This window comes from Dromaius novaehollandiae, chromosome 2, assembly GCF_036370855.1.
Source record: "Dromaius novaehollandiae isolate bDroNov1 chromosome 2, bDroNov1.hap1, whole genome shotgun sequence".
Classification (NCBI taxonomy): Eukaryota; Metazoa; Chordata; class Aves; order Casuariiformes; family Dromaiidae; genus Dromaius; species Dromaius novaehollandiae.
In genome coordinates, this window is record NC_088099.1 from 58,564,865 (window position 1) to 58,585,745 (window position 20,881).

Below are 20,881 nucleotides of genomic sequence, written 5' to 3' on the forward strand. Positions count from 1 at the left end.
GGACTGTGATTCCGTTGCTGTCTCTACTGCTTGTTTTCTGGATAACATTAGACAAGTTATTTTACCGCTGTACTTAAGTTTACTCATTTATCAAGTGACACATTAGTACTGATCTCCTCTCCAAGCTGCATTCAGATCTGCTGGTGGAAAATACTAAGATCTGGGAATCACAAAATGTAGAGATTTGTGATCATTCAACCATTCAATCATTCAAGTTGTTCATACCTCAGTCTGCATCTACTCTGTAGTAAACGGCCAGAATTGGAGCAGAATTTGCCAGCAGCCATACAGGCCTGCATATTTTATGTATTGTACCAGCAACAGAAGCTAAACCTTGCAAGCAGCCTGGTTACTTGATGGTTAGTCATGTTTGTGCTGCCATATTTCCCCGGGACTCTCCCTGAGGAGGATAATTGTACGTTATGGTCCAAGAGGCTGACAGCTCTGTGAGCAGAGGCAGCTGCCCCAGCACTCTGTCATACTCCTCCTCTCCTCCTTCCCCAAATAACTACATTCGTAAGAGGGGACGTCTTTGTTATTGGTAAAATGAGGCGCAGCAGAGATTTCTTCTTGTAGAAAGACCATCTACTTTATTAATCTCCTTACTAGTTTAAGATAGAGGATTGGAAATCAGTTCTCCAATTCCTACGCCTGGATTCTGTGGCACACAGAAAACCCAAGGCTAACATACCTGCGATGCCTCTGTGCAGCAGAAGTCTCAGAGCCATATTTGCCCAGTTCTGTATCTGCAGAAATAATCTCTGCTGGAGCACAGCTGATGTGCAAGGAGCTACTTCAGTTACGTCTGTGTGGTGCTTTGTACACGTCCAGTTCTGTGAGGGCGCATAAAGTCAGACACAGTGCCGTGCAAAACAGCTGTAACTGTTTCTCTGTGTGGGTATTTACATGAAGTCACCGAGTGTTTAAACTAAGGAGTCATCCTGGAAGGAGATGTTTGATAGATTGTGCTGCAGAAAAAAACTGAGGTGATGCTCTGTTTTTCCATTATCTGCATTATTCTTGCCCCTAACTTCTCTGGATAAAGTGGAACTGCCTGCAGCCTTCCTGAGAAAAGCATGTTTTTACTCTGTGACAAAACTTGTCTTTGAACCTTTCCTGAAGGTTCTCTGTGGTGGGTGTAGCCAGGGTATAAAGAGGACGAAATGGCATTTTTGGTGAAAATACAACATAGCTAGGTTGAAGACAAGGAAAAGACTTTTGAAAGATTTGATTGTGTTAAATTAAGAAGAAATGAAGTTTGCATTATCTAATTGTTTTTCACTTACTGGTAAATTAAGCCTCAGGAATGGTTTGATGTTTAATTGCTAGCTCCAGGTACAAGTGCTTCAAAGATTTAATAGGACACAGATAGTTCACGTTTCTATCATGTGTAAGCAAAGCTCTTTTTCATGTGTTTACTCTTTACTACTAAGGGAAATATTGTGTTGTATCTGCAGATAGATCCAGAAAAGAAAAGTAGGGCAAGCACTGACTGAAGTGCTAATGTTGTATTGGCTTTTTGCAGGACAAAGTTTTTATCCAGTTTGATAATAAACCAAGAAGGTGACTTACAGTAACAGGTCATCATCTGAAACTCAGGTGCCCAGCAAAAGTAAAATTATGCAAAGGAAGGCTGGCAAGAGATAGCTCACTCTTGTACACTTTCACCTGAAGAGAAACATTACCAGTTCAGGATTTGAAACTTGGTGGAAGTTTATCTGCACCAAATTGGTTTTCTCTCTGAGAATCATTTTTCATCCAGTATTTTTTTTTCTTGTTTAATTTCAGTTCTTGGGTGATATGCATATATTTTACGCATCTCTGAACACCCTCTTTGTGTCTTATGACAATCTGTAAGTAGATGAGCTGTACTGTTTCAGTTTCCATAGACTTTCCAATCAGGACTACTTCAGAAAGGCCAGTGCTTTCTTAAATGAGTGTCACAAATTTCCTTTAAAATACAATAAAATTTCATAGGTTTTGCAGGAGTGATAAGCAGACAGAATATTATCAAAGAAGGACTCATGGAATATGGTCTTTCATCTTTCAGCACCTGAACAAAATGCATTGGCTCTGAACAGAATGTATCCTCTTGATATGCATGGGATTTATGTTTGTAAGTCCCAATAACATTTGCAGGGGCTGCAGGGATAAATCCCTATAGTCTATAACTGTTTAAAATCCATCTATTTCCAGGTTGGAAATCTGGACAAACAGTTGTTCAATGTCAGCACTTCTAAAATGTTTCAGTTTTAATTTGGAAGGCAAACTGAAAATGAAGCTTATGTGACAGAATTTTCTATGGTTTCATAGTGAAGAAGTATGGAGACTCCCCTTGAAAACGTGTAACTGTCTGAAAATCCAGAATTAATTTTGACCATATATGAAATAAGATACTCTTCAGTACTCAGCATTTAACTCAGAGGAGGTTAAAAAAGAAAACAACAACAAGAACTTGGTCTGGTGGGTCATTACTGTACATTTTCTCATTTACTGCCCTGGTAAGACAGCGAAGGATCAGTTCATTATATCAGAAGGACGTGTGTGGATCCAGAGCAAGTTCTCAAGTGGAATGCCAATGTGATGAGATAGCAGAAGAGGTGGGATAAGGCCTCAGCGTGACGTAAGAAATTGCACCATACAGGTGACCTGCCATTATGTCTTTGTCACTCCAAGAATCTAACACTATATAATTCTTCATATTAGAGACATATATAAACAAAGAAAACGGGTTAACATTGTTACTTCCTCTAGTGGAATTCTCCTTCAGGACTAGTTTAGGAATTATTTTATGTTCATTCTTTATTACGCTGAGACTTTGTGAACTTTTTTCTCCTGGCCTTTGTAAGAGCCATTCCTTTTGTATTAATGAAACCTGAGCTCATCAGATTCCTGAAGCAAAAAGGCAGCGAGCTGGAATGCTACAGCATCCACCTCTGAGCCTGCAGATATGCAGAGCAAATTTGCCACAACTTCAAATGACACTGTGGTACAGAGGCTATCTGCAAACTTTGCAGATGCAAGTGAGATAAACAAAACAGCATTAGTTATCACAGCCCGCGTGGCTGACCTTCCTGATGGTAGATCACTCAGTGACGTTGCATTAGGCTGTTCAAAACTTTTGTCACTATGCGCACAAGTTAAATATGCGTACCAAACTAGACAAAGACATTTGTTAAGGAAGGATGGTAGAAGGTGTGGATTGGATCCGCTGCCAAGGTTTTGTAAGGATGGTCTATTGTTAGGTTATTGCTCTATAGATGCCACTCATCACAGGACATGTTGATCACTGCAATGAGCCAACACAAGGATATGTGTTGCTAACATGTAAACAGACACCTCTGGTGCACACTGTCAGTTTTGCGTAAAATTCGTAGTGTACAGGGCCAGGTGGGATTGCAGTAACCATCTGGTCTGCTTTTTTGTGAAATGCCTGTTCTTTGAACTTTTTTTACATTACTTCTAACCCAAAATACAGTCTATCTTTTAGGGGAAAAAACATTCTTCATTTAAAAAGTGCTAGTGATGTTGAATCCACCAGAATCAAAAATTAGGAATCAGCCCATTTCCCTCTGTGGCCCTGATCATCAAGACTGGAAAAAAAAGAAGGCTATCAGAATGTATTTTGAGTTCTTTTAATCTGTGTTTTCTGGGCCATTAGGCTGCTCACGAGACTCCTCATGACCATGGATGCTACAGCTGTCCTTTAAAACAAGCTGTGGAACCAGTGAAGCCTGGTCTCATGATGGAATTCTCTGGTATCTAACAAGGTGCAGGTTGGGAGTGATGCCTTTCCTATGACTGGGCCATTTTAAATCCTTTTCCCCTTGTAGATTCTCTGGTATCTAATAATGGTTGAGATCAGGGCTAGCCTCTCCCTCTGTAGAAGGACTAATACGATTTCTGGCTGGATCCACCTGCCAAGCATCATTGCCCCTTAGGACAACTGTCAAGGGCAGAAACCCTGTACCACAGTGCAGCCTCATTTATTCAGTTCCTCTTTTGGATAGGCAGAAGTTCACCTGTGTGATTAAACAGTCAGAACCTTTGAAACTGATGCATCAGAGGGGCTAAATTTGTCTTATAGATGAAAACAAGTTTTTAGTAGTCTTGTGAAAGGAAAATACCATTTTCAAATATAGCATGAATCATATTATATTCAGCTCTCATAAGCCCTTTGAATGATTTTTCAGCAAGCTACTGCATCAAGAAGGGCATGCTTAAGCCCAAATGACCTGTGTGAGTGAGATAAGGTTTGCAAAACTTTTAATCTTTTTAATCCCATCAGGTGCTTCCTTTACTTAGGGTTTAGATTTTCTCATACCTCATTCTCGAGACATGGTAACCAAAGCATGCTCTATAGAATGATAAAATGAAACCCATCTAACGAAACCCATCTTTCCCTGGTATGCATAGATTACAATTTTGTCAAGGTATACTGTTCTCCATATGAATCCAAACAAGGATTGTCATATAAGGTACAGCTGCATTGGTCCACCCCATTAAGAGAGCGCCATGGAACAGAAGGTTGTTCTTGGTCCTGTGTTATTCTGCTGCTATATGATAAGGCCCAGAGTAGACTAAATTTCCTATGAGTAATCTGCAACTGGAGGAAAATGTATTGCTCAGTTGCTGCTATAGCATATGGATTTGTCTATGTATGTACTCAGATGTGGTAAATATGCAGAGTCCCACCGAGGAGAATGTGCTTGTTATTTTGCAAGAGGCTGTTGCGAAAACATGCTGTTTAAGGGGCACCTGCAGCCTCCAGAACGAAAGCGAGTTAGCTGGTTAGTGTGGAAACTCCTGCAAATGGGTCAAAGAGTAGCGTTATTAAAAGCAGAAAGCAGGTGCACACAATGTCCTTTTTGAGTGGCCAAGCAGTGTTGATAGGCAGGCAGACAGGAGCAGCTCTCCCGCTCGTTAATTCTGTCTCTCATTCCACCATTTCCTGTTCATTAACCCCTTCCCTCATTTCCCCCTTTGCTGGGAGCGTGTTACTCAGACCTGGTCCTTGTCTTGGAAAGAGAAGGGTGTCGAAAGGGCCAGAATGGGTCTTTGCATTCCCCACCCCTACCGAGTTAACCTTTCCTGCTAGGAAGAAATTGAAGCAGCACTTTACACATGCTTGGAAAGATAAATGGTAAGTCAGCTTTAAGGAAGGTATGTGCCCTCCAGTCAGGATTTACCTCTGTGCTGCTTATTCTGTCAAGAAAACTTGTTTTTTCTGAAATGACCATCTCACCCACCTCTAAATCTCACCTATGGTCTAAATCCTTCAGGAAGACGTAAACACAAGAGTCTGGTTTCATTTTAACTGGCTTTTGTGAGAGGGGTAATTTGATTCTGGTTGGTGTTCTTAAGTCTGGAGACATTTTAAGTGGGGCTGTTATGCTTGGCAATAGCAGGAGCAGTGTGATTGTACAGTTATCCTATAAGCATAATAGCAAGCACCTCCCTTTGACAGGTATCCTCTGGCTTGTCACAGTACATATATCTCAGCCTGCTCTTAGTCCAGTGCTGGACCAGAACAGTATAGCCTATGATCCTGGGCCCCCTCTATGGACAGAGGGCCAAAGGTCCTCCTTTTACACCACGCTTCAGGTGACAGAGTCAGGTGCAGTAAGTCTCTACAAAGATACCAGAGTCTGGGTGTGAGGAGAGCTCTGCTCTGTCCCTCTCAGGGTAGAAGAGCAGCCCCCTGGAAGCCCACGAAGCACTGTGTTTGCTGGGGTCATACAGAGTCACCAAGTAAAGAATTAAAGTCATATACTGCTTTTTTTTTAATAGCTTTTTAAATTTATTTTATTGCCAGGGGATGGGAGTGGCAATGTTCTGTTAATTATTTTATCTCCTTTAACCAGACCACTTGGCACGGGACTTCCTATCCCATACAGTCCCGTCAAAAGGCCTTGGGACCATGTAACCACAGTCAGGCCTCCAATTTGAATGGGCCCTGGCATGTCCTAGAGGGCTCAAAGGGCAAAGCCAGACCAATGGACCATATGACATAGAGTTGCTCTGCACACATTTGCTGACCCACTGGACTTAGTCCTCTCATGTAGAAACACTGCCCAGGGCCTCTGCATGGTTTAATACAACTCTGCCATAAAGCACTGGTTCAAATTAAACTTCCCATTAACTGCAACCATAACATGCACTTGTGATTGTAAACACCTTGATCCAGATGCACTCGCCTTTAACGTCAGCTTTGCGTTATTGCCTGGAATCCCCCAAAACCATGTAGAGGTATAAAGCGATGTAAGTAACAAGGAGAAAACCTGACCCTGTTCACACATTCAGGCAATTTCTTAGCAGAAACAGAGTTTCAAAATCAGTGGAACTTTTCTTGGCAATTTACTTTCAGCTTTACTTTATCCCAAATGGCTGCTGCTTTCGCAGCTCCACACAGTTGAGTAACCACGGGATGGGCATTGTGGTGAGGAACACTCAGTGCTCAGAGCATTTTCATTCAGTGTTCGCTTTCAAAACATATAAGGGGAAAGAATGGGGGGCAGGGAAGGTGAAGAGCAAAACCAAAAAAGATGATATGCATTATTTAGGACAAACGGACTTGATTATGCATCCTGAAGGTGCCATAAAACTGATGGATTACAGGCTCAGTGTTTCTGGGATTTTAGCTGTCTGGCTTCCACTGTGCTTCCATTGTGTCAGCTCCCCCTCTTTTCATTGCTTTTTGCTGGAAACCTTGCACTGGAGCACAAGTGAAGTGAAGCAGGTCCTAACTAGACCCAACAGCTGCCTTTTGTTGCTGATGTGGAAACAGCTGTAAGGGGGTAATATAATCACTCTTCTGTTAAAAGTCAGCTGCATACCATAAGCACCTTTCTTGGATGCGAGGGATGTGGAGGCAGCTCCTGTGGTGATGTAAATGCTAATTGGGCCCACAGCATGCTATTTTGTGCCCCATTTGACAAGCTAAGCACTTGTTGTACTGTCCCATGAGCATAAAGTTGACTGAACAGATATTCTGTGCTGCCCTTATTACAACGAGACTCATGTTTCATTCATAGGCAGGAGGGGTCTTTGCACTGCTCCCTGTAGTGGAAGGAATGGTTCCTTGGGTTTTTGATCTGTTTCTCATCTTTTGTACAGTAGAACTTTACTATGATGTCAGGCATCTTAGGCTTGCAGTGCTCACACTTGGGATGTGGTGGTGTTTCTTTTCCTGTCCTACAAATAAGCAAGTTCTGGATGGGAGATGGGGATTGCATTTTTACAAAAAATAAGTTCTTCTGGACTCATACAAGTTCTGGTTTTTTTCCTGACACTATTGATTTAAAACCAGATTTGATGGAAGGATATCTAGTAAGTAGTAGAAAAATACAGCAGGTTATTATCATATGTCATAGATTGTAAAGAAAATAGGGTATTATTTGAAGGTACTTGAGGTGGGAATGGGGGTTGTAATTTTTCGAGAGCAAAAACAAATACAAGAGTTTGTTATACTGAAGACGACTGAGCATCACGATTAGGAAAGTGATCTGGGGGTGATTTGACTGAGCTTTACTTAGTTGATTTTTATATATGCTCTTGATCACAACAATGACTCATTACCCTTTTAAAGTACTTTAAAGCTCCACTTTGGAAAGGGTTGTAACCAGAAACTGGATATATGGATTCGCTGAAGACTCCCTGCAGCTGTTTTGAAACAGATAATATATCTTTTGCTGAGATGAGGTGGAGTACAGTATTGATCTGGCTAAACATAGTGTTTGTTGGAGTTGATCTGTATCAGAGCATTCAACTAAAAATCACAAAGTGAATACCGAGAGTGTTTCTTGGGTTTGTACATGAGAACATGCAGCATGCTGGCTGCCAAAGCCACTAGGTAGTACGGGTACTGCAGGAGATAGATCCAAAAAAGATCCATACTGATCAGTCAGAGATGTGAGGGATGGTGTTAGCTGCTGAAAATAAAAAATAGAAGAGATGAATAAATGCAAGTAACTGAGTCAGAAACAAAGAACAACTGCTACCTCTGTAAGTTCCTGTGCTGAGTGTCTGAGTTACACTTCACTTACTCTGCATTTTCATATCCCAGGTTCAGGTTCAGTGGTCGTATTCTTGGCCTTGCTCTCATTCATCAGTACCTTCTTGATGCTTTCTTCACAAGGCCGTTCTACAAAGCACTACTAAGGCTGTAAGTATAAGCATGCAACCAAGCAGAAATGGTGATCAAGCAGTGAGTCCTATATGGATATAGACCCTTGTGGAGTCACTTGGAGCTTTCTGACCTTCCAGTTCTTTACATTGTTGCTTGACTGGTCTGCGGTAGAAAACAAAAGGCCAAAGGCCTTACTAATTTTTCTTGATTTTTTTTTTTCCTCCACTTGCCCTTCATGAATACTGACTATGTTGATAGAAGGGGTTAATAAGAAATTTAGAAACATGCTTTTGAAAGTACTGACCCATAATTCCAAAGTTTACTACTGATGAAAAGTTTTCAAAGCAATTAAAATTATATGTGAAAAACTGAAAAGCATCTTTGATGGAACAGACATCATTCTTTCCTCTTAAAACTGTATTTTTTTCTCATATTAAGAAAAATACACAATTTCTCATGCCTCACTGTTGGGATAAATTTTCATTCTAAACACAAATTGGGCTAATTAGGAATGCTAATGTAGATATAAACCAATGAATGCTTCTTGTTGGTCTTTTATTGGTCTTATACACTAACAACCAGAAGTTGCCACTAATGTATTACTTTTTATGTCAACTTTATAAGGTTAATATTTTAATTGATACTCTGTTCCTCTTTAATTAACAGACTGTAATAAGGCAAGGCATATAAAATTTGCAGCAAAGAAAAAACATGAACAAGAAATCAAAATGCAATTAAATGACAAATAGCAGAATAAAGTTTAGCTGAAATAGTTTGTCAGTCAGGATGAATCCAAGCTAGCAAAGATATTTCTGTTAATATTCTTTAGAGTTCTTTAATGTGTATTTCATTTTCTTTTTTAAAAATGAGTATTACTGAGATCCAAACAGCTATGTCTATGTTGTATCTGAACTGACCAGTCCTGGAAATAGTTAGAAACTGGAGTCCTCCCTGCATCCTTATGCCACTTTGGGGGATTTTAAACCAGATTGCTCATAACGTCCACTGCCCTTTCAGCAAGCAAGGCGAGTTCTTCCAAAATTTAGGCTGCCCGGTCTGCCTTCTGTCAGTCCTGTGAGCTCACCTCAAGAGTGATGGATGCCTGGAAGCAGCCAGGCACAGCGTGGTGGGGCCCATCCGCACTGAAGGTAAGCATGTGCTCTGAAGTGCAGGGCGTCCTGAAGACTCGCATAAAATCAAGCCCGAGGGATGCCTTCCGACAGCAAATAGTGCAGACAGCCAACAGACTTGGCCTCGAGCCCAGCCATGCAAAGCAGACGCTTGCAGAACTGTTTTAAGAGGGTCTGTGGAACAGGCTTTGATGTTAACAAAGCCAGGAAAACACGAGCCTTATGTTGGGTCTTTATCATAAATTTGTTTGTATTCTGAGTAGTAAGTCATTCTGCCAGTAGTCATGAGTCGTCTTTAGCTACATCTTTTTGTCTTGCCTCACAATCAGGCCATGTGATTTAAGTGACTTGGAGTACCTGGATGAAGAGTTCCATCAGAGTTTGCAGTGGATGAAGGATAACAACATCACAGATATCCTGGATCTCACCTTCACAGTGAATGAGGAGGTGTTTGGACAGGTGAGCACACTTATGCAAAAAATTTGAAAAACAAATTTGAAGCTAACAGAGTTGAGTATGATGAACACCATTCTGTCAGAACAGATCCTTTAGCCTTTCAATAACATTTTCTTCTCCTATCTTCTGTTTCTTTCAAGCTACCTGTTTCATTGCAGATGATTATTCTTAGCTTCTTTAATGTAAAATACCAGCCCCAGCTCCCCTGCAGGCCTGTTGAGCCACACACTGATGAACATGAGGAATTCTCTGAAGTGGAGTAGAGCTCCTCTCTCCAGGGTGTAGTTCACGCAGATGTGGCATTCGGTGAATGCTCGCAATGTAACTTAAAGCTGATGAGACTGAAAGGATGGGGGTTGGGACGGAAGAAAAACATTTGGCAGGTGGTGAAAGACGTGGCAACTCTCATCACTATTTTGTCGGATATTTTCCTATTAGATTCTGTGTCTCTTCACCTACCTTGCACCCTTCCACCTAGGTAACATCTTGGTATGTACATCCAGTTATAATACTTTTTACCACTTACCTCTGTATTAGTCAGATGGATGATTCCCTTTAGCTTAGCTGATCTGGATAACTATGGCTTTAAGGAGGGAGCAACCCTGGTTTCAGTGCAGGCTGGCAATCAGAATACATACCAAGGTCTCCTGTGGATTTTTTTTTGCTTACACCAAAGCCTTGGTCCTCTTTGTAGTTGTAACCTGCTCTACATTTAAAGAAAGGAGAAAGAAAGAAGAAAGAGGGAAAAAAAAGGGGGGGGGATTATATTCAGTGAAGTTGATCTTGATGTATAAATAAAAATAGATAGGGAGATTTGGAAGCACATGCATGAAAACAGCCCCCAATAACATGGGAGTGGGTGAGACCACCTTGACATAAGGAAGATCTGGCAAAGCCTTGGAAACGACCAAAGCAATATTCAGGGTAAGCTTACTGACATCTGAGGAGATGCTAAAAGCAAGAGAGACTGAAGAACCAAGCTTGCTGTGAACTACAGAAGCTCGAAGGATAGAAGTTAATCATTGTGTTAGTTGATGGATTGTGTCAAAGGGAGCAGAGATCAGCTAGAATATACAGACAGTGGCTCTTGGACCTCAAAAGCAAAGTTGACAGGAGCAGACTGCACAGAGTGAAGGCCTGCAGAGGCGGTGGAGAGCTAGACTAGTATTGCAGGGGAGAAACTCTGACCCTGAGAATAAACGGGCAGCTCAGCAATAAGGAGCTTGAAAGTAAAAGAAAGCAAGCAAGACTTCAGAGGATATTTTCAAAACTGAATTTATTCTGCTTATACTGCAAATGGAGGCAAAGGAAACAGGAAAGAGAAATGGGTGTGAGGGATGAGCAGAATCAAGATGGATAAAATCAAAAGGATAAGGAAGAATTGAAGTAAGAGGCCTCTTTAGGAAAGATAACACTGTGTTTCACTGACCTAAATGCACTTTTTTTTCCTTGGCTTTGAGCTGAGAGTTTACATGACATTCAACTGACAGTGCAGCGGTTTCCCTGGAAGGTATGGCTATGTAAGACTAATGCATGAAGACATACAGACATAAACATGTGGATATATTCACAAAGACAGATGAGACAAGTTTGTATTTGCATTGGTAAACTACAAAGGTGAATAAGAATCTCAATCTGAATTGCCCTGATGCATCTGAAGGTAACATTTGGCACACTAATTACTGATTATACTCTCAACAAAGAAAAGAGTTAGACAATTGCATAGGAGTCTGCTGAGGAAGATAAAAGAGGTGGCTCCAAAGAGAAAAGAAAAAATTCATAATCTGCTGTAGATACTATGATGCTAAAGCAAAAGAACACTTCAAGCCAGATTTTGATGCCAGCTTGCATGTTGTCTAGTACTTTGTAAGTACTAGACACTAACCTTGCTGGAACTAGTGATGGAAAAAAATGATTCTCACCGTGAATTTAGAGTGTCAGAATCCAAGTGTCCTAAGTCAAAGTGAGATTTTCCCCCCCTCTTCTGAAATCTGCTAAGTGCTGACAGCAAAATACCCAAGAAATCACAATCACATTTTTTGCTCACAGATGGATCCCAGTTGGAAATTCTTGCATGTCAAGAGTATCTGACACTTAAATGCTGTCCGAACACTGCTTTGCTGGATACATATGCAAGCACAGATCACAGTGGGAGCTCTGCTAATATTTGTAAAGCTGCATTTCAAGGGTTGAGTGAGGGGAAACAAAGAATAGCTCTTTGACGAGCTATGTTATAGATGGGTCACAGGCCTTTTTTCTTGTTTCCACAATGACTTTATTATGGACAGTCATCACTTCTTTCATCATTTCTTTCCTGCCTCATCTCTGGCTTGTGGATTTAGCTTTTAAACCTTTTGGGCCAAATTCTCTTTCATGATACATTTTTTTATAGCATTTACTACAGAGGAGCACCAGTCTTATTGCCTACAGGTCCCTAGAGCACCACCGTAATACCAAAGATATGATATAGAACCAGGAGTCCCAAAGTCTTACCAGTGGGGGCTGGATGCCAATTTGAAGACTTTGCTTACAAGACCCAAGAGGTGGCAGCTGCTTGTTATCCTAAGTACTTTTGCATGCTTGTATGCACTAGAAAGTGTTCTTCCAGGCCTGTTAACTACCTCCAAGCCCTATATGTGGATGCCATGGCAATTGCTCCAGTCAGGCAAGGAGTGGGCTAGATTGGCCTGCAGTTTGGTAGACTGTGTCAGGGCAGTCTAAGGGGAAACTTTTTCCATCAGGTTTTTTGTAATCGAGATCTAACATGCAGGTTTCAGGAGAACATTATCATCTGGATGTTCTGAAGTGAAAATTAGTTGTATTTACTCTCGAACATTTCCTTTTGGAGTTAAACTGTCTCTCTACTGCTCCAAAACATAATTTTGAATTCTAGCTCACAGCTGTGATTTAAACCTATCTGAACAAAAAAGAAAAAACAGGGACCCATTGCTGTTGATTGGCTGCCTCCAAGTATAGATCATTAATTGTATTTGAAATTATACAGATAATGAGAAGTTGATGAAATCAGTCACCAACACATCTGGCTATTTATGGGAAGTCTTGGAGGAGATTCAGAACCATTGGACTTGAAGGCATGCTTCAAGCTAGACAATGTTTAGTGGTGGTTCTTAACAGCTACATCTTGATGCTGCATAATCTTGAAGAGTACAGTGTGGCAGCTTGGCCAGAGTCTTCCCGTCTGGAGGATGCTACTCTGTCAGTATAATGGCAATGCAGTGATTTACGATTGGGAATTTAACCTGAACCAGCTGCAAATTCCTAGCTCATTACATCCAGCCTTACTTGTTCTTGCTGTTTCTCAACAAAGCTACAGATTAGGTGACTCACTGAGTGTTTCCATAATTCATGATGTTTCTGTAGGTCCCTCAAGCAAAGTGTCCTAAATGTGCTCTGTATGCCATCTGTTGGGCTAATAAATAAATAGATAATATGTAAATAATAGAAATAATGAATATGTATTCATGCAGCTCACTTACTATCTTTGCTAAACATTGTTATAGCAGCAGAAAACTGAAGAGGGTAGCAAAATCCCCTTATTATCCTTTGTGTTTGTGCTACAAATCGATGAAGGGCCAGGATAGAACAAGAAATATGGCTGCTATATCTATTTTCCACTTAGGTTTTCAAAGCACAGCTTGAAATTTGAAACACAAAGTGATCCATATATTGCTACCCCATTATTTTTCTTTGTTCTGTAGGTGACAGAAAGAGAATTGAAATCTGGAGGGGCAAATACAGCAGTGACAGAAAAGAACAAAAAAGAGTACATAGAGAGAATGGTTAAGTGGCGAGTGGAACGAGGAGTTGTTCAGCAAACAGAGGCCCTGGTCCGTGGCTTCTACGAAGTAAGTAACAAACAATGTTCCCACCATCTTCCATTTATCATCTCAATTTAATGACCCCATGGTTAAATTATGCTGCATCAACACGCTATAAAATGGCTAAAAAGGCACAGGTGGAAAGGATTGGAGTGCCCAAATCTGTCGCAGCCAGGAACCTTGGTGATGGCATGTTTAACATTAAGGGAGAAAGGAAAGAAATGTGTATTGTGAATGTGATAAAGCATAATGATGAAGAGGAAAAAGAAGCCTCAGATAAAATTGAGACACCATTAAGGAAGATCACTGCTGTCCATTCCCATAGTAAGAAAAGTGGTGGTTTGAAAACTTTGTTTAACCCTGCAACAACAAACTAAAAGAACAAACTACAGAATGGCAAGTTGGTCAGCGTATAGTCAACAAACTAAAAGAATGGGAACTTAGGAAAATGAAACAGCAGATAATGAGCATACAGAACAGTACTGGTAGCTGACGGCACTGAGAAGCCGTGCACAGATGCTTACTGGCAGTGGAAACCGGTTAGGGTGACCTTGTAGCTGAATAGAACTGGTCAGAGTTTTTGCTGTATAATGGGATTGGCCAGGTGACTCCTTACAGTTCGCAAAGCTATGCATGTGCCTCTCTAGCTTTTTCTCATTGTGGATACTGCAGACTGTTAAAGCTTTTGTTTTCATGTAATGAAGAAGATAAACCTCTTCTGCTGCTTCAGTGGATGAAGACCTGAGGCCACTGTGAACAACCGTAAACAAATTCCAATGTAAAAAAAAAAAAAAAAGAAAAACAAAAAAAACCCCTCCATGTTACGAATCCAGTACCCATTTGACCATCAAAATCACTTATCAGAACCACTGTAATGGTGAAGAATCTTCTGCGCGAACTATGTCCTGCCACTTGTATTGTTTTATTCTGGTCAAATCTCATGTGTCAGTATTGTTTGCAGCTCAGAATACCAGCAGACTCACTGAAGAGCACTGATTTATCATCAGAGTGGAAGTTGTCCATCAGCATGCAGCCATAGGGAGGTGGCCATTAGAGCCACAGATTTATGAGACATTGCGTCTGCTTTATTTCCAGTCTGAAATTGTGCTTACAAGTGTTTTGTGTTATAGGTTGTAGACTCCAGGCTTGTCTCTGTTTTTGATGCCAGAGAACTGGAGCTGGTTATTGCTGGCACTGCAGAAATAGATCTCAATGACTGGCGTAACAACACAGAATATCGTGGAGGTAAACTGTCTGCTAATGCTTACTAATAGCTCGACTTTTTTCAGTCTAAATCATGAAAGACTTAGTCTGTTTTTTCCTTCTGCCCTTCCTGAGGGAAACACCTTATTTCATTCAGAAAGTCTTTGTGAAGAATGACTCGTGAAACAAAATAAATAAGACCTCAGGATTTGATCAACAGGTTTAATAATACTGAAATTGCTTCTTCACAGATTTTACTTAGTCTCAATTTCTACTGACTTAACAGGAGTTTTAACTAGTAAGGACTGAAACGAATCTGCAGTGTTAGGTCTAAACGTTACTTACTCTGACTGTGAATGAACTCCTGGCCTCATTGGAAATAATATCACAAGTCCTCTTGGCTTCAGCAGGGAGGGAGGTGGAAGAGCCAAATCCCACTGCTCCCAATTACACTTCAACAAAATAGCGATCTTTCTTAACCATCCCCTTTGCCTAAACTATGTCAAGTTGGATTTTTTCCCTTCTCTAATGCTTAGCCTATTCTTGCTTTAAATGCTGAGCATGATTTATCCAGGCTGTCTTGGATGATGGATAAATGTGAAATCCGCCAGTTCTGCACTACAAAAGGAAAGTCCCTGAGGTTCACATATCCCTCCCTGAAATAGAAGGCATAAGTCTTTGCTGTTTACTGCCCAGCTTTTGTGTTACCTTGAAATACTCAGCTAACCACAAGCAGGACTGGTCCCCTAAGTTATTTTCCTCCTCCTTTTCTCAGCAGTGCTATTGAGACAGATTTATCCTGGGTTTATGCTGGCTTTCACTAGCACAAATGAAGGAACGGAGCCCCTAAGGTGAGAAGTCTGCCAGGGAAAGACTTATAGGAGCAAACTCCACTCCGTATGTTAGACACTGACACAACCCAGAAGAGAACGTATTTGGGAACCAGAAATTTTGCTTGTTAAGTTATCAGGATGCACACTGTGTGGGATTTCACTACTGGTCCTTTATATTTCATGCAGACAACCCCATGCTTGCCAAGGGATTTGTGAGAGGCCAAGGTACCTTGGATTTTAATTTGAGTTTTAGGGTTTCAGATGAGTTAGTCATAATATAGTATCCAGAGATACTGCATAAGATGGGGGGCTGTGATCTACCACTTGTCAAGAATGAGATATGTTGTTTGATGAAGATCTTATCAGTAAGAAGAGCTGCTGCCCATGTTAGTGGGAATGTATTTAGATGTTACAGTCCCCATTTGGAGGGTGTGAATTTAATTTTTCTCTCTTGCTTTTGTGTTTAGGTTACCATGATGGACACATAGTAATACGGTGGTTTTGGGCAGCAGTGGAGAGATTTAACAATGAACAGAGACTCCGGTTGTTACAATTCGTCACTGGAACATCAAGTGTGCCATACGAGGGCTTTGCAGCTCTCCGAGGGAGCAATGGGCTACGGCGCTTCTGTATAGAGAAATGGGGGAAAATAACATCCCTCCCAAGGTATGTCAAGACTAGGATGAAAAAACAGAATCGCTGTGGGAAAGATGAACCTGGTACTTGGCTGCAGTGTGTCTTGCAGTGAAGGATAATGGATACAATAAGGACATCCTAAAACTGCTGCAAAGAGACAAGTTTCAGTTTATTCTGTAATTGCATTCAGAGAAAAGCGGTTTCTTTTGCCTTCTTTTTGATTTGCAGGCTCAATTTGAACTACTTTGAATCCTGGGAAATGGTTAAGATACAAATTTTCCTAGATTCAAACCTAGTTGTCTTATATTTGATTCTGGATAAGATCCAGACCAGCAGAAGCCTGTCAGCTGGTTCTGTTTTCTTTGCCTCCAAAATGCCAGTAAAAATACTTGTGAGGTTACAGAGCCATGAAAGCCAAAATCTGTCTCTGACTTTTGGCCAGAGACCTGAGTGTAATCCCTTCATCTGCTCTGATGGTTCCACTTTTTCACCATGAGGAGGCTTAGCAAAGGGACTTTAGACCATGTGGTGATAATACTCAATTTGTTACATTTAGTTCAGTCAGCCAACTAGGAGTAAATGAGCCATAATATCATACAGAGTCAACAGACTTCAGAACGCCTCCCAAAGCAGGGGTCATCTTCCTTTCTAAAATGAAGGAACTGGGGCACAGAGGGGTGATCTGACTTACCTAAGGCCACCGAAGAGAGTTGTGACACAGCCAACAATACATTCGGTTCTGAATTCTGCTCCAGCACTTTATCCCTGACCAGCACTCATCCTTCCCCCCTGAACTGGGTCATCTTTTCTTGAATGTCCTTACAGCTGCCTGAGGCTCTACACCATCAAGATTACAATGCAGAGCATTCTTCATGGGGCTGCATCTGAGGGCCTCTAGGATACTTTTGCTAAGTGATCCCTCTAGGTAACATTTACCCTCCAAAGGATGCTTTCCTCTTGCACTTCAAGGTCCTCCTTACCTACTTACATTTGAATTATCCTCCTGGAAATGAACTGGAAGCCAAAGGAGCCTGAAACTCTCACTGCACTCACATTTTGCATTTTACCTGCCTGTATTCAGTTCCTCTGGTGGCTTTCTCCAGGCCAGAACTGGCTAGAATCAGGGCAAATCTTCCATAGAAAGGCCCCAGACCAGGCAGGCAAAAAGGCATTTTCAGAGTGTCCCTTGGACTCCATCATTTGCTTGCAGCTGCAGTCCAAAGGAGACTAACTACTTCAATGGCACACGGCAAAATCTGTTCTGCCAGACCTTGTGTACATATTCAGACAGTCAATTAACCATTGGTCTGATCCAGTTTTCCAGTTATCTGCCATCCATGTTGTTAAAACAGAATCATGCTATAAGGCACAGACTTGAGAGGACCTCCAGAGCTCTCTGGAGAGGGAAAATCCAAATATGGTCAGCATCTTAATCCAAGCACAAGCATGCTCAAGCCCACGTTTGTGCAGTGGGGATACACAGGAGCTGGGCCTGGGCACCACATCAGCAGACTTTCTGAGCTCATATCTTATGTGGACTCCATTTAAGGTCAGGAAAAAGGAAGGGAGTATTTTTAAGGCATGGTTCATCACATCTTAACACAGATTTTTAAAATAGCTCAGCTGAATCACACCTGGTATGTTCTGATTTATTTCCATCAACTATAAAGACTATACAGAGGGCTAGAGCCTACATGAGAGCGAGATGTAGGCATTGAGATTTAAAAGCAAGTGAAAACATGTAAGGTCAGTGAAATAACTCATGCCCTCTGCACTTCAGCCAGTATAACAGCCAGGAAAAAGGAAAGAAAGCCCGAGAGCTAGTTTGCTTTGATTAGGCTTGATCTTAGCTCTGCAGCTTATATATAGTCTGGTGCTATATACAGGTTTCAGAGCTGACTGAGGGCATTCCTGCCTGTAGATGGGCAGAACCTCAGAGTGCAAGCTGCAGATGGTGCAGTGTTTCTGCAGAGCTCTCTCTGCACATCTTGCTGGAATGGGAAGGGGTGAGAGAGGAGGGTTGGCCTTGGAGCTGACACAGAAAATGCTCTGGACTGATCAATCCAGTTCTCAAAAGGTAATTGGCCTCCTCCTATTCTGCTGAACTTTATTTTGTGAACCTAGGCATTACTCATGACCTAGATTCAGTTTGCCCGGAGATATTCACATTAACAGCTTTAGGTTTGTCTGCTGATCACTGAACTTGTTGCTCTCCCTGAAAGAGGCCTCTTTTCCAGGTGAAAGTTGTTAGCACCCTTTAGAAGTATCGGAGCTCTGTGTTCATTTTAGCCAGGGGAAAAAGAAACAGCACTTGCTCACAGGGAATAAACACAGCTTGATCACTGTGAATTTATTACCTGTATTTTTATAAAATTATGGGGTGCTGCCAAGTATACACAGTGTTAAGAAATACATAAAACACACAGGCTAAACCTGGAGGCTCCCTAAATCCTTAGTTAAGCAACTAAATAAATGTTATTTTAAACTTTTTTTTAAAAAATGCCTGATCAGGGATTGCTTGTGTTTATTTAGTTAGGTATTTACTTAGATTTAGAGGCTAAAAAAAGTCATATGTCATATCCTGTAGACCTTTTGGCCCTATGATACACACTAACTTTAGCTGTTTAAAATAATTCACAACAAATTCCTGTCTCCCACTAACAATTCCTCCAACTTCACAATGAGAGCTACCCTTGCTCCACATTTTCAAAGGTATATGGAAAAAAAACAGCTTTCTCATGTGCCTTAGCAGTCATCAGATTTGGTCATTTATGTGCTTAGATACAGATCTGGACCTAAGTTCTTAGGCCCACAGTAGCTGTGATAACCTAAGAGATGTTATAATAGCTGCTTGCATAAAGTTCCAGACACCTGATGCATCTGGCTTTCCTGCAGTCCAGGTAGAAGCTGGGTCACTGGCGATATGTTAGTCTGGCCCTTGTGTTTTCAGGTCTTTTACAAAGTATTGAAATAACTTTTAGTTGTGTCAGAAGAGCCCAGGACGACTCCTATATTCTCTCACTCCTTCTCCAGGCAGCTGATGTGATTAGGAGACTCTCCTTTACATCTTGTCCTTATGCTTTGGTGATGGAGTATGCAACTGCAATTTGCTTATAGCGAGCAAAGATGTGATGACACCTAATGACATAATAGCATAACCACTAATATGTAACACCTAGAGTGCTGCTTGAAAGCACTGTGGATAATCAAGTCTTTTTCAGGAAAGTTGGGAAGCCAGAAGCTTTATTCTAAGCTTATTGGTGCTCTTGTTCATCAGGAGCAGTTCTGGTACATGAACACAGTAACAGTGGTGTAAAATGCTGATGTAAGACAAATAAGAATTAGATCACAACATTGTCTGGTACAAACAGACTCAGAAAATAACCCGTATTATTCCTATCTGCATCTTCTTTGAGTGCACATACGTTAGAAAGTTAAAGTAGTGCACATCTCAGAGATGCTGCTCAAATCCCAGATCTCCAGACCATGACCCTTAAGCAGGTACCAAAGAGACTACCAGATTTACAACTTGTCAGGATGATTTATTCCAAACTGCTGTAGCATATCAGATGAAATAATACTGAATAGGTAACAGGGTCAAACACTTGTTCATCAGGGTTGAGTTTTACTCTCCCTTTTTAATATGCAAAACTTTCCCTTGAAATAAAGGAATTACATATTTACTTTTTGTAACTGACCTGGCTTTCTACTCTCTAGTTGCCTGAGTAGGGATCTATGGAAAACTGTTCCAGCTATAGCCTCTTTTGAAGAAGGAAGCCTCTATGCTTCTTTCCTGGGTCATGTAGATACTTAACACTAAACCGGTTTCAGCAGTAGTTTTGCAAAAACTTATCCTTCATTCCCCACCAAATACTAATGAACAGAAACTAATTTCCTACCTGGAATAACATAGTTTCATGTGATATTGTAGGAACAGAACTTCTGGCCCAAAACATGCATATTCAAAGAACCAGCAGTATTTTCTACTATGGTATAGGAGGAAACAGTTCCTTTTCTTAAAATCTCAGCCTGCAAAGTTCTGAATACCTACAGTTGCCACTGTCCCATCTTCTGGTTGCACTCCACATGTGGGCAAAGCTCATGTCAGATTCAAGGATAGTTCTGCTTGAGCAACAATTAAATAAGGATCTCAACATGTATCCCAGCAATTTAAATAATCCTATTTGACACAATGAGGTCTTTTTCCCCATCATTGCTGATAACTAGCCTTCCATCAAAAGTGATTTCATTCAGTAGAGTGATATTAGTCATTACTAGCATACTGTCTGGAGGTTATATATAATAAAAATGATCAGTGCTAGCAAATATTTGATCTTTCATAGGAGAGTTCTGTCCCTATTAGATGATAAAATATTTAAACAGAAATCCCCAGAATCCCATATAGCAATTAAAAAAGATTGTGTGTGACTACAAGAACTTTGTTCTCATCATTTCCTCCTTTCCCAGTGGAGTGTGTGTGTGTGTGTGCGCGCGCGCACGCTTTGCTGTCTTTTATCTTGCCTTATCTCTCTTGCTTCTTCTCTTCCCTCTTTTTTCTCATATATAACATAACTATCATCTACCAGTCCACATTCATCTATTAAGCAGTGTTTCCCAGACAGTGTTCCTTCTTACAAATCAAAGGAACAAAAGTAG

At 41.0% G+C, this 20,881-nt stretch overlaps 1 protein-coding gene across 10 annotated transcripts in view; it reads left to right on the forward strand.

The window, feature by feature from the left end:
• The window catches only part of HECW1 (HECT, C2 and WW domain containing E3 ubiquitin protein ligase 1), a 272,955-nt gene that overhangs the window by 243,136 nt on the left and 8,938 nt on the right, over positions 1-20,881 (forward strand). For all 10 annotated transcript variants that reach the window (XM_064506615.1, XM_064506619.1, XM_064506616.1 and 7 more), the window contains 5 exons: positions 8,066-8,164; positions 9,588-9,717; positions 13,434-13,580; positions 14,684-14,798; positions 16,057-16,255. In XM_064506615.1, the coding sequence (XP_064362685.1) occupies positions 8,066-8,164; positions 9,588-9,717; positions 13,434-13,580; positions 14,684-14,798; positions 16,057-16,255 (690 nt within the window). The remainder of the gene's footprint in view (positions 1-8,065; positions 8,165-9,587; positions 9,718-13,433; positions 13,581-14,683; positions 14,799-16,056; positions 16,256-20,881) is intronic.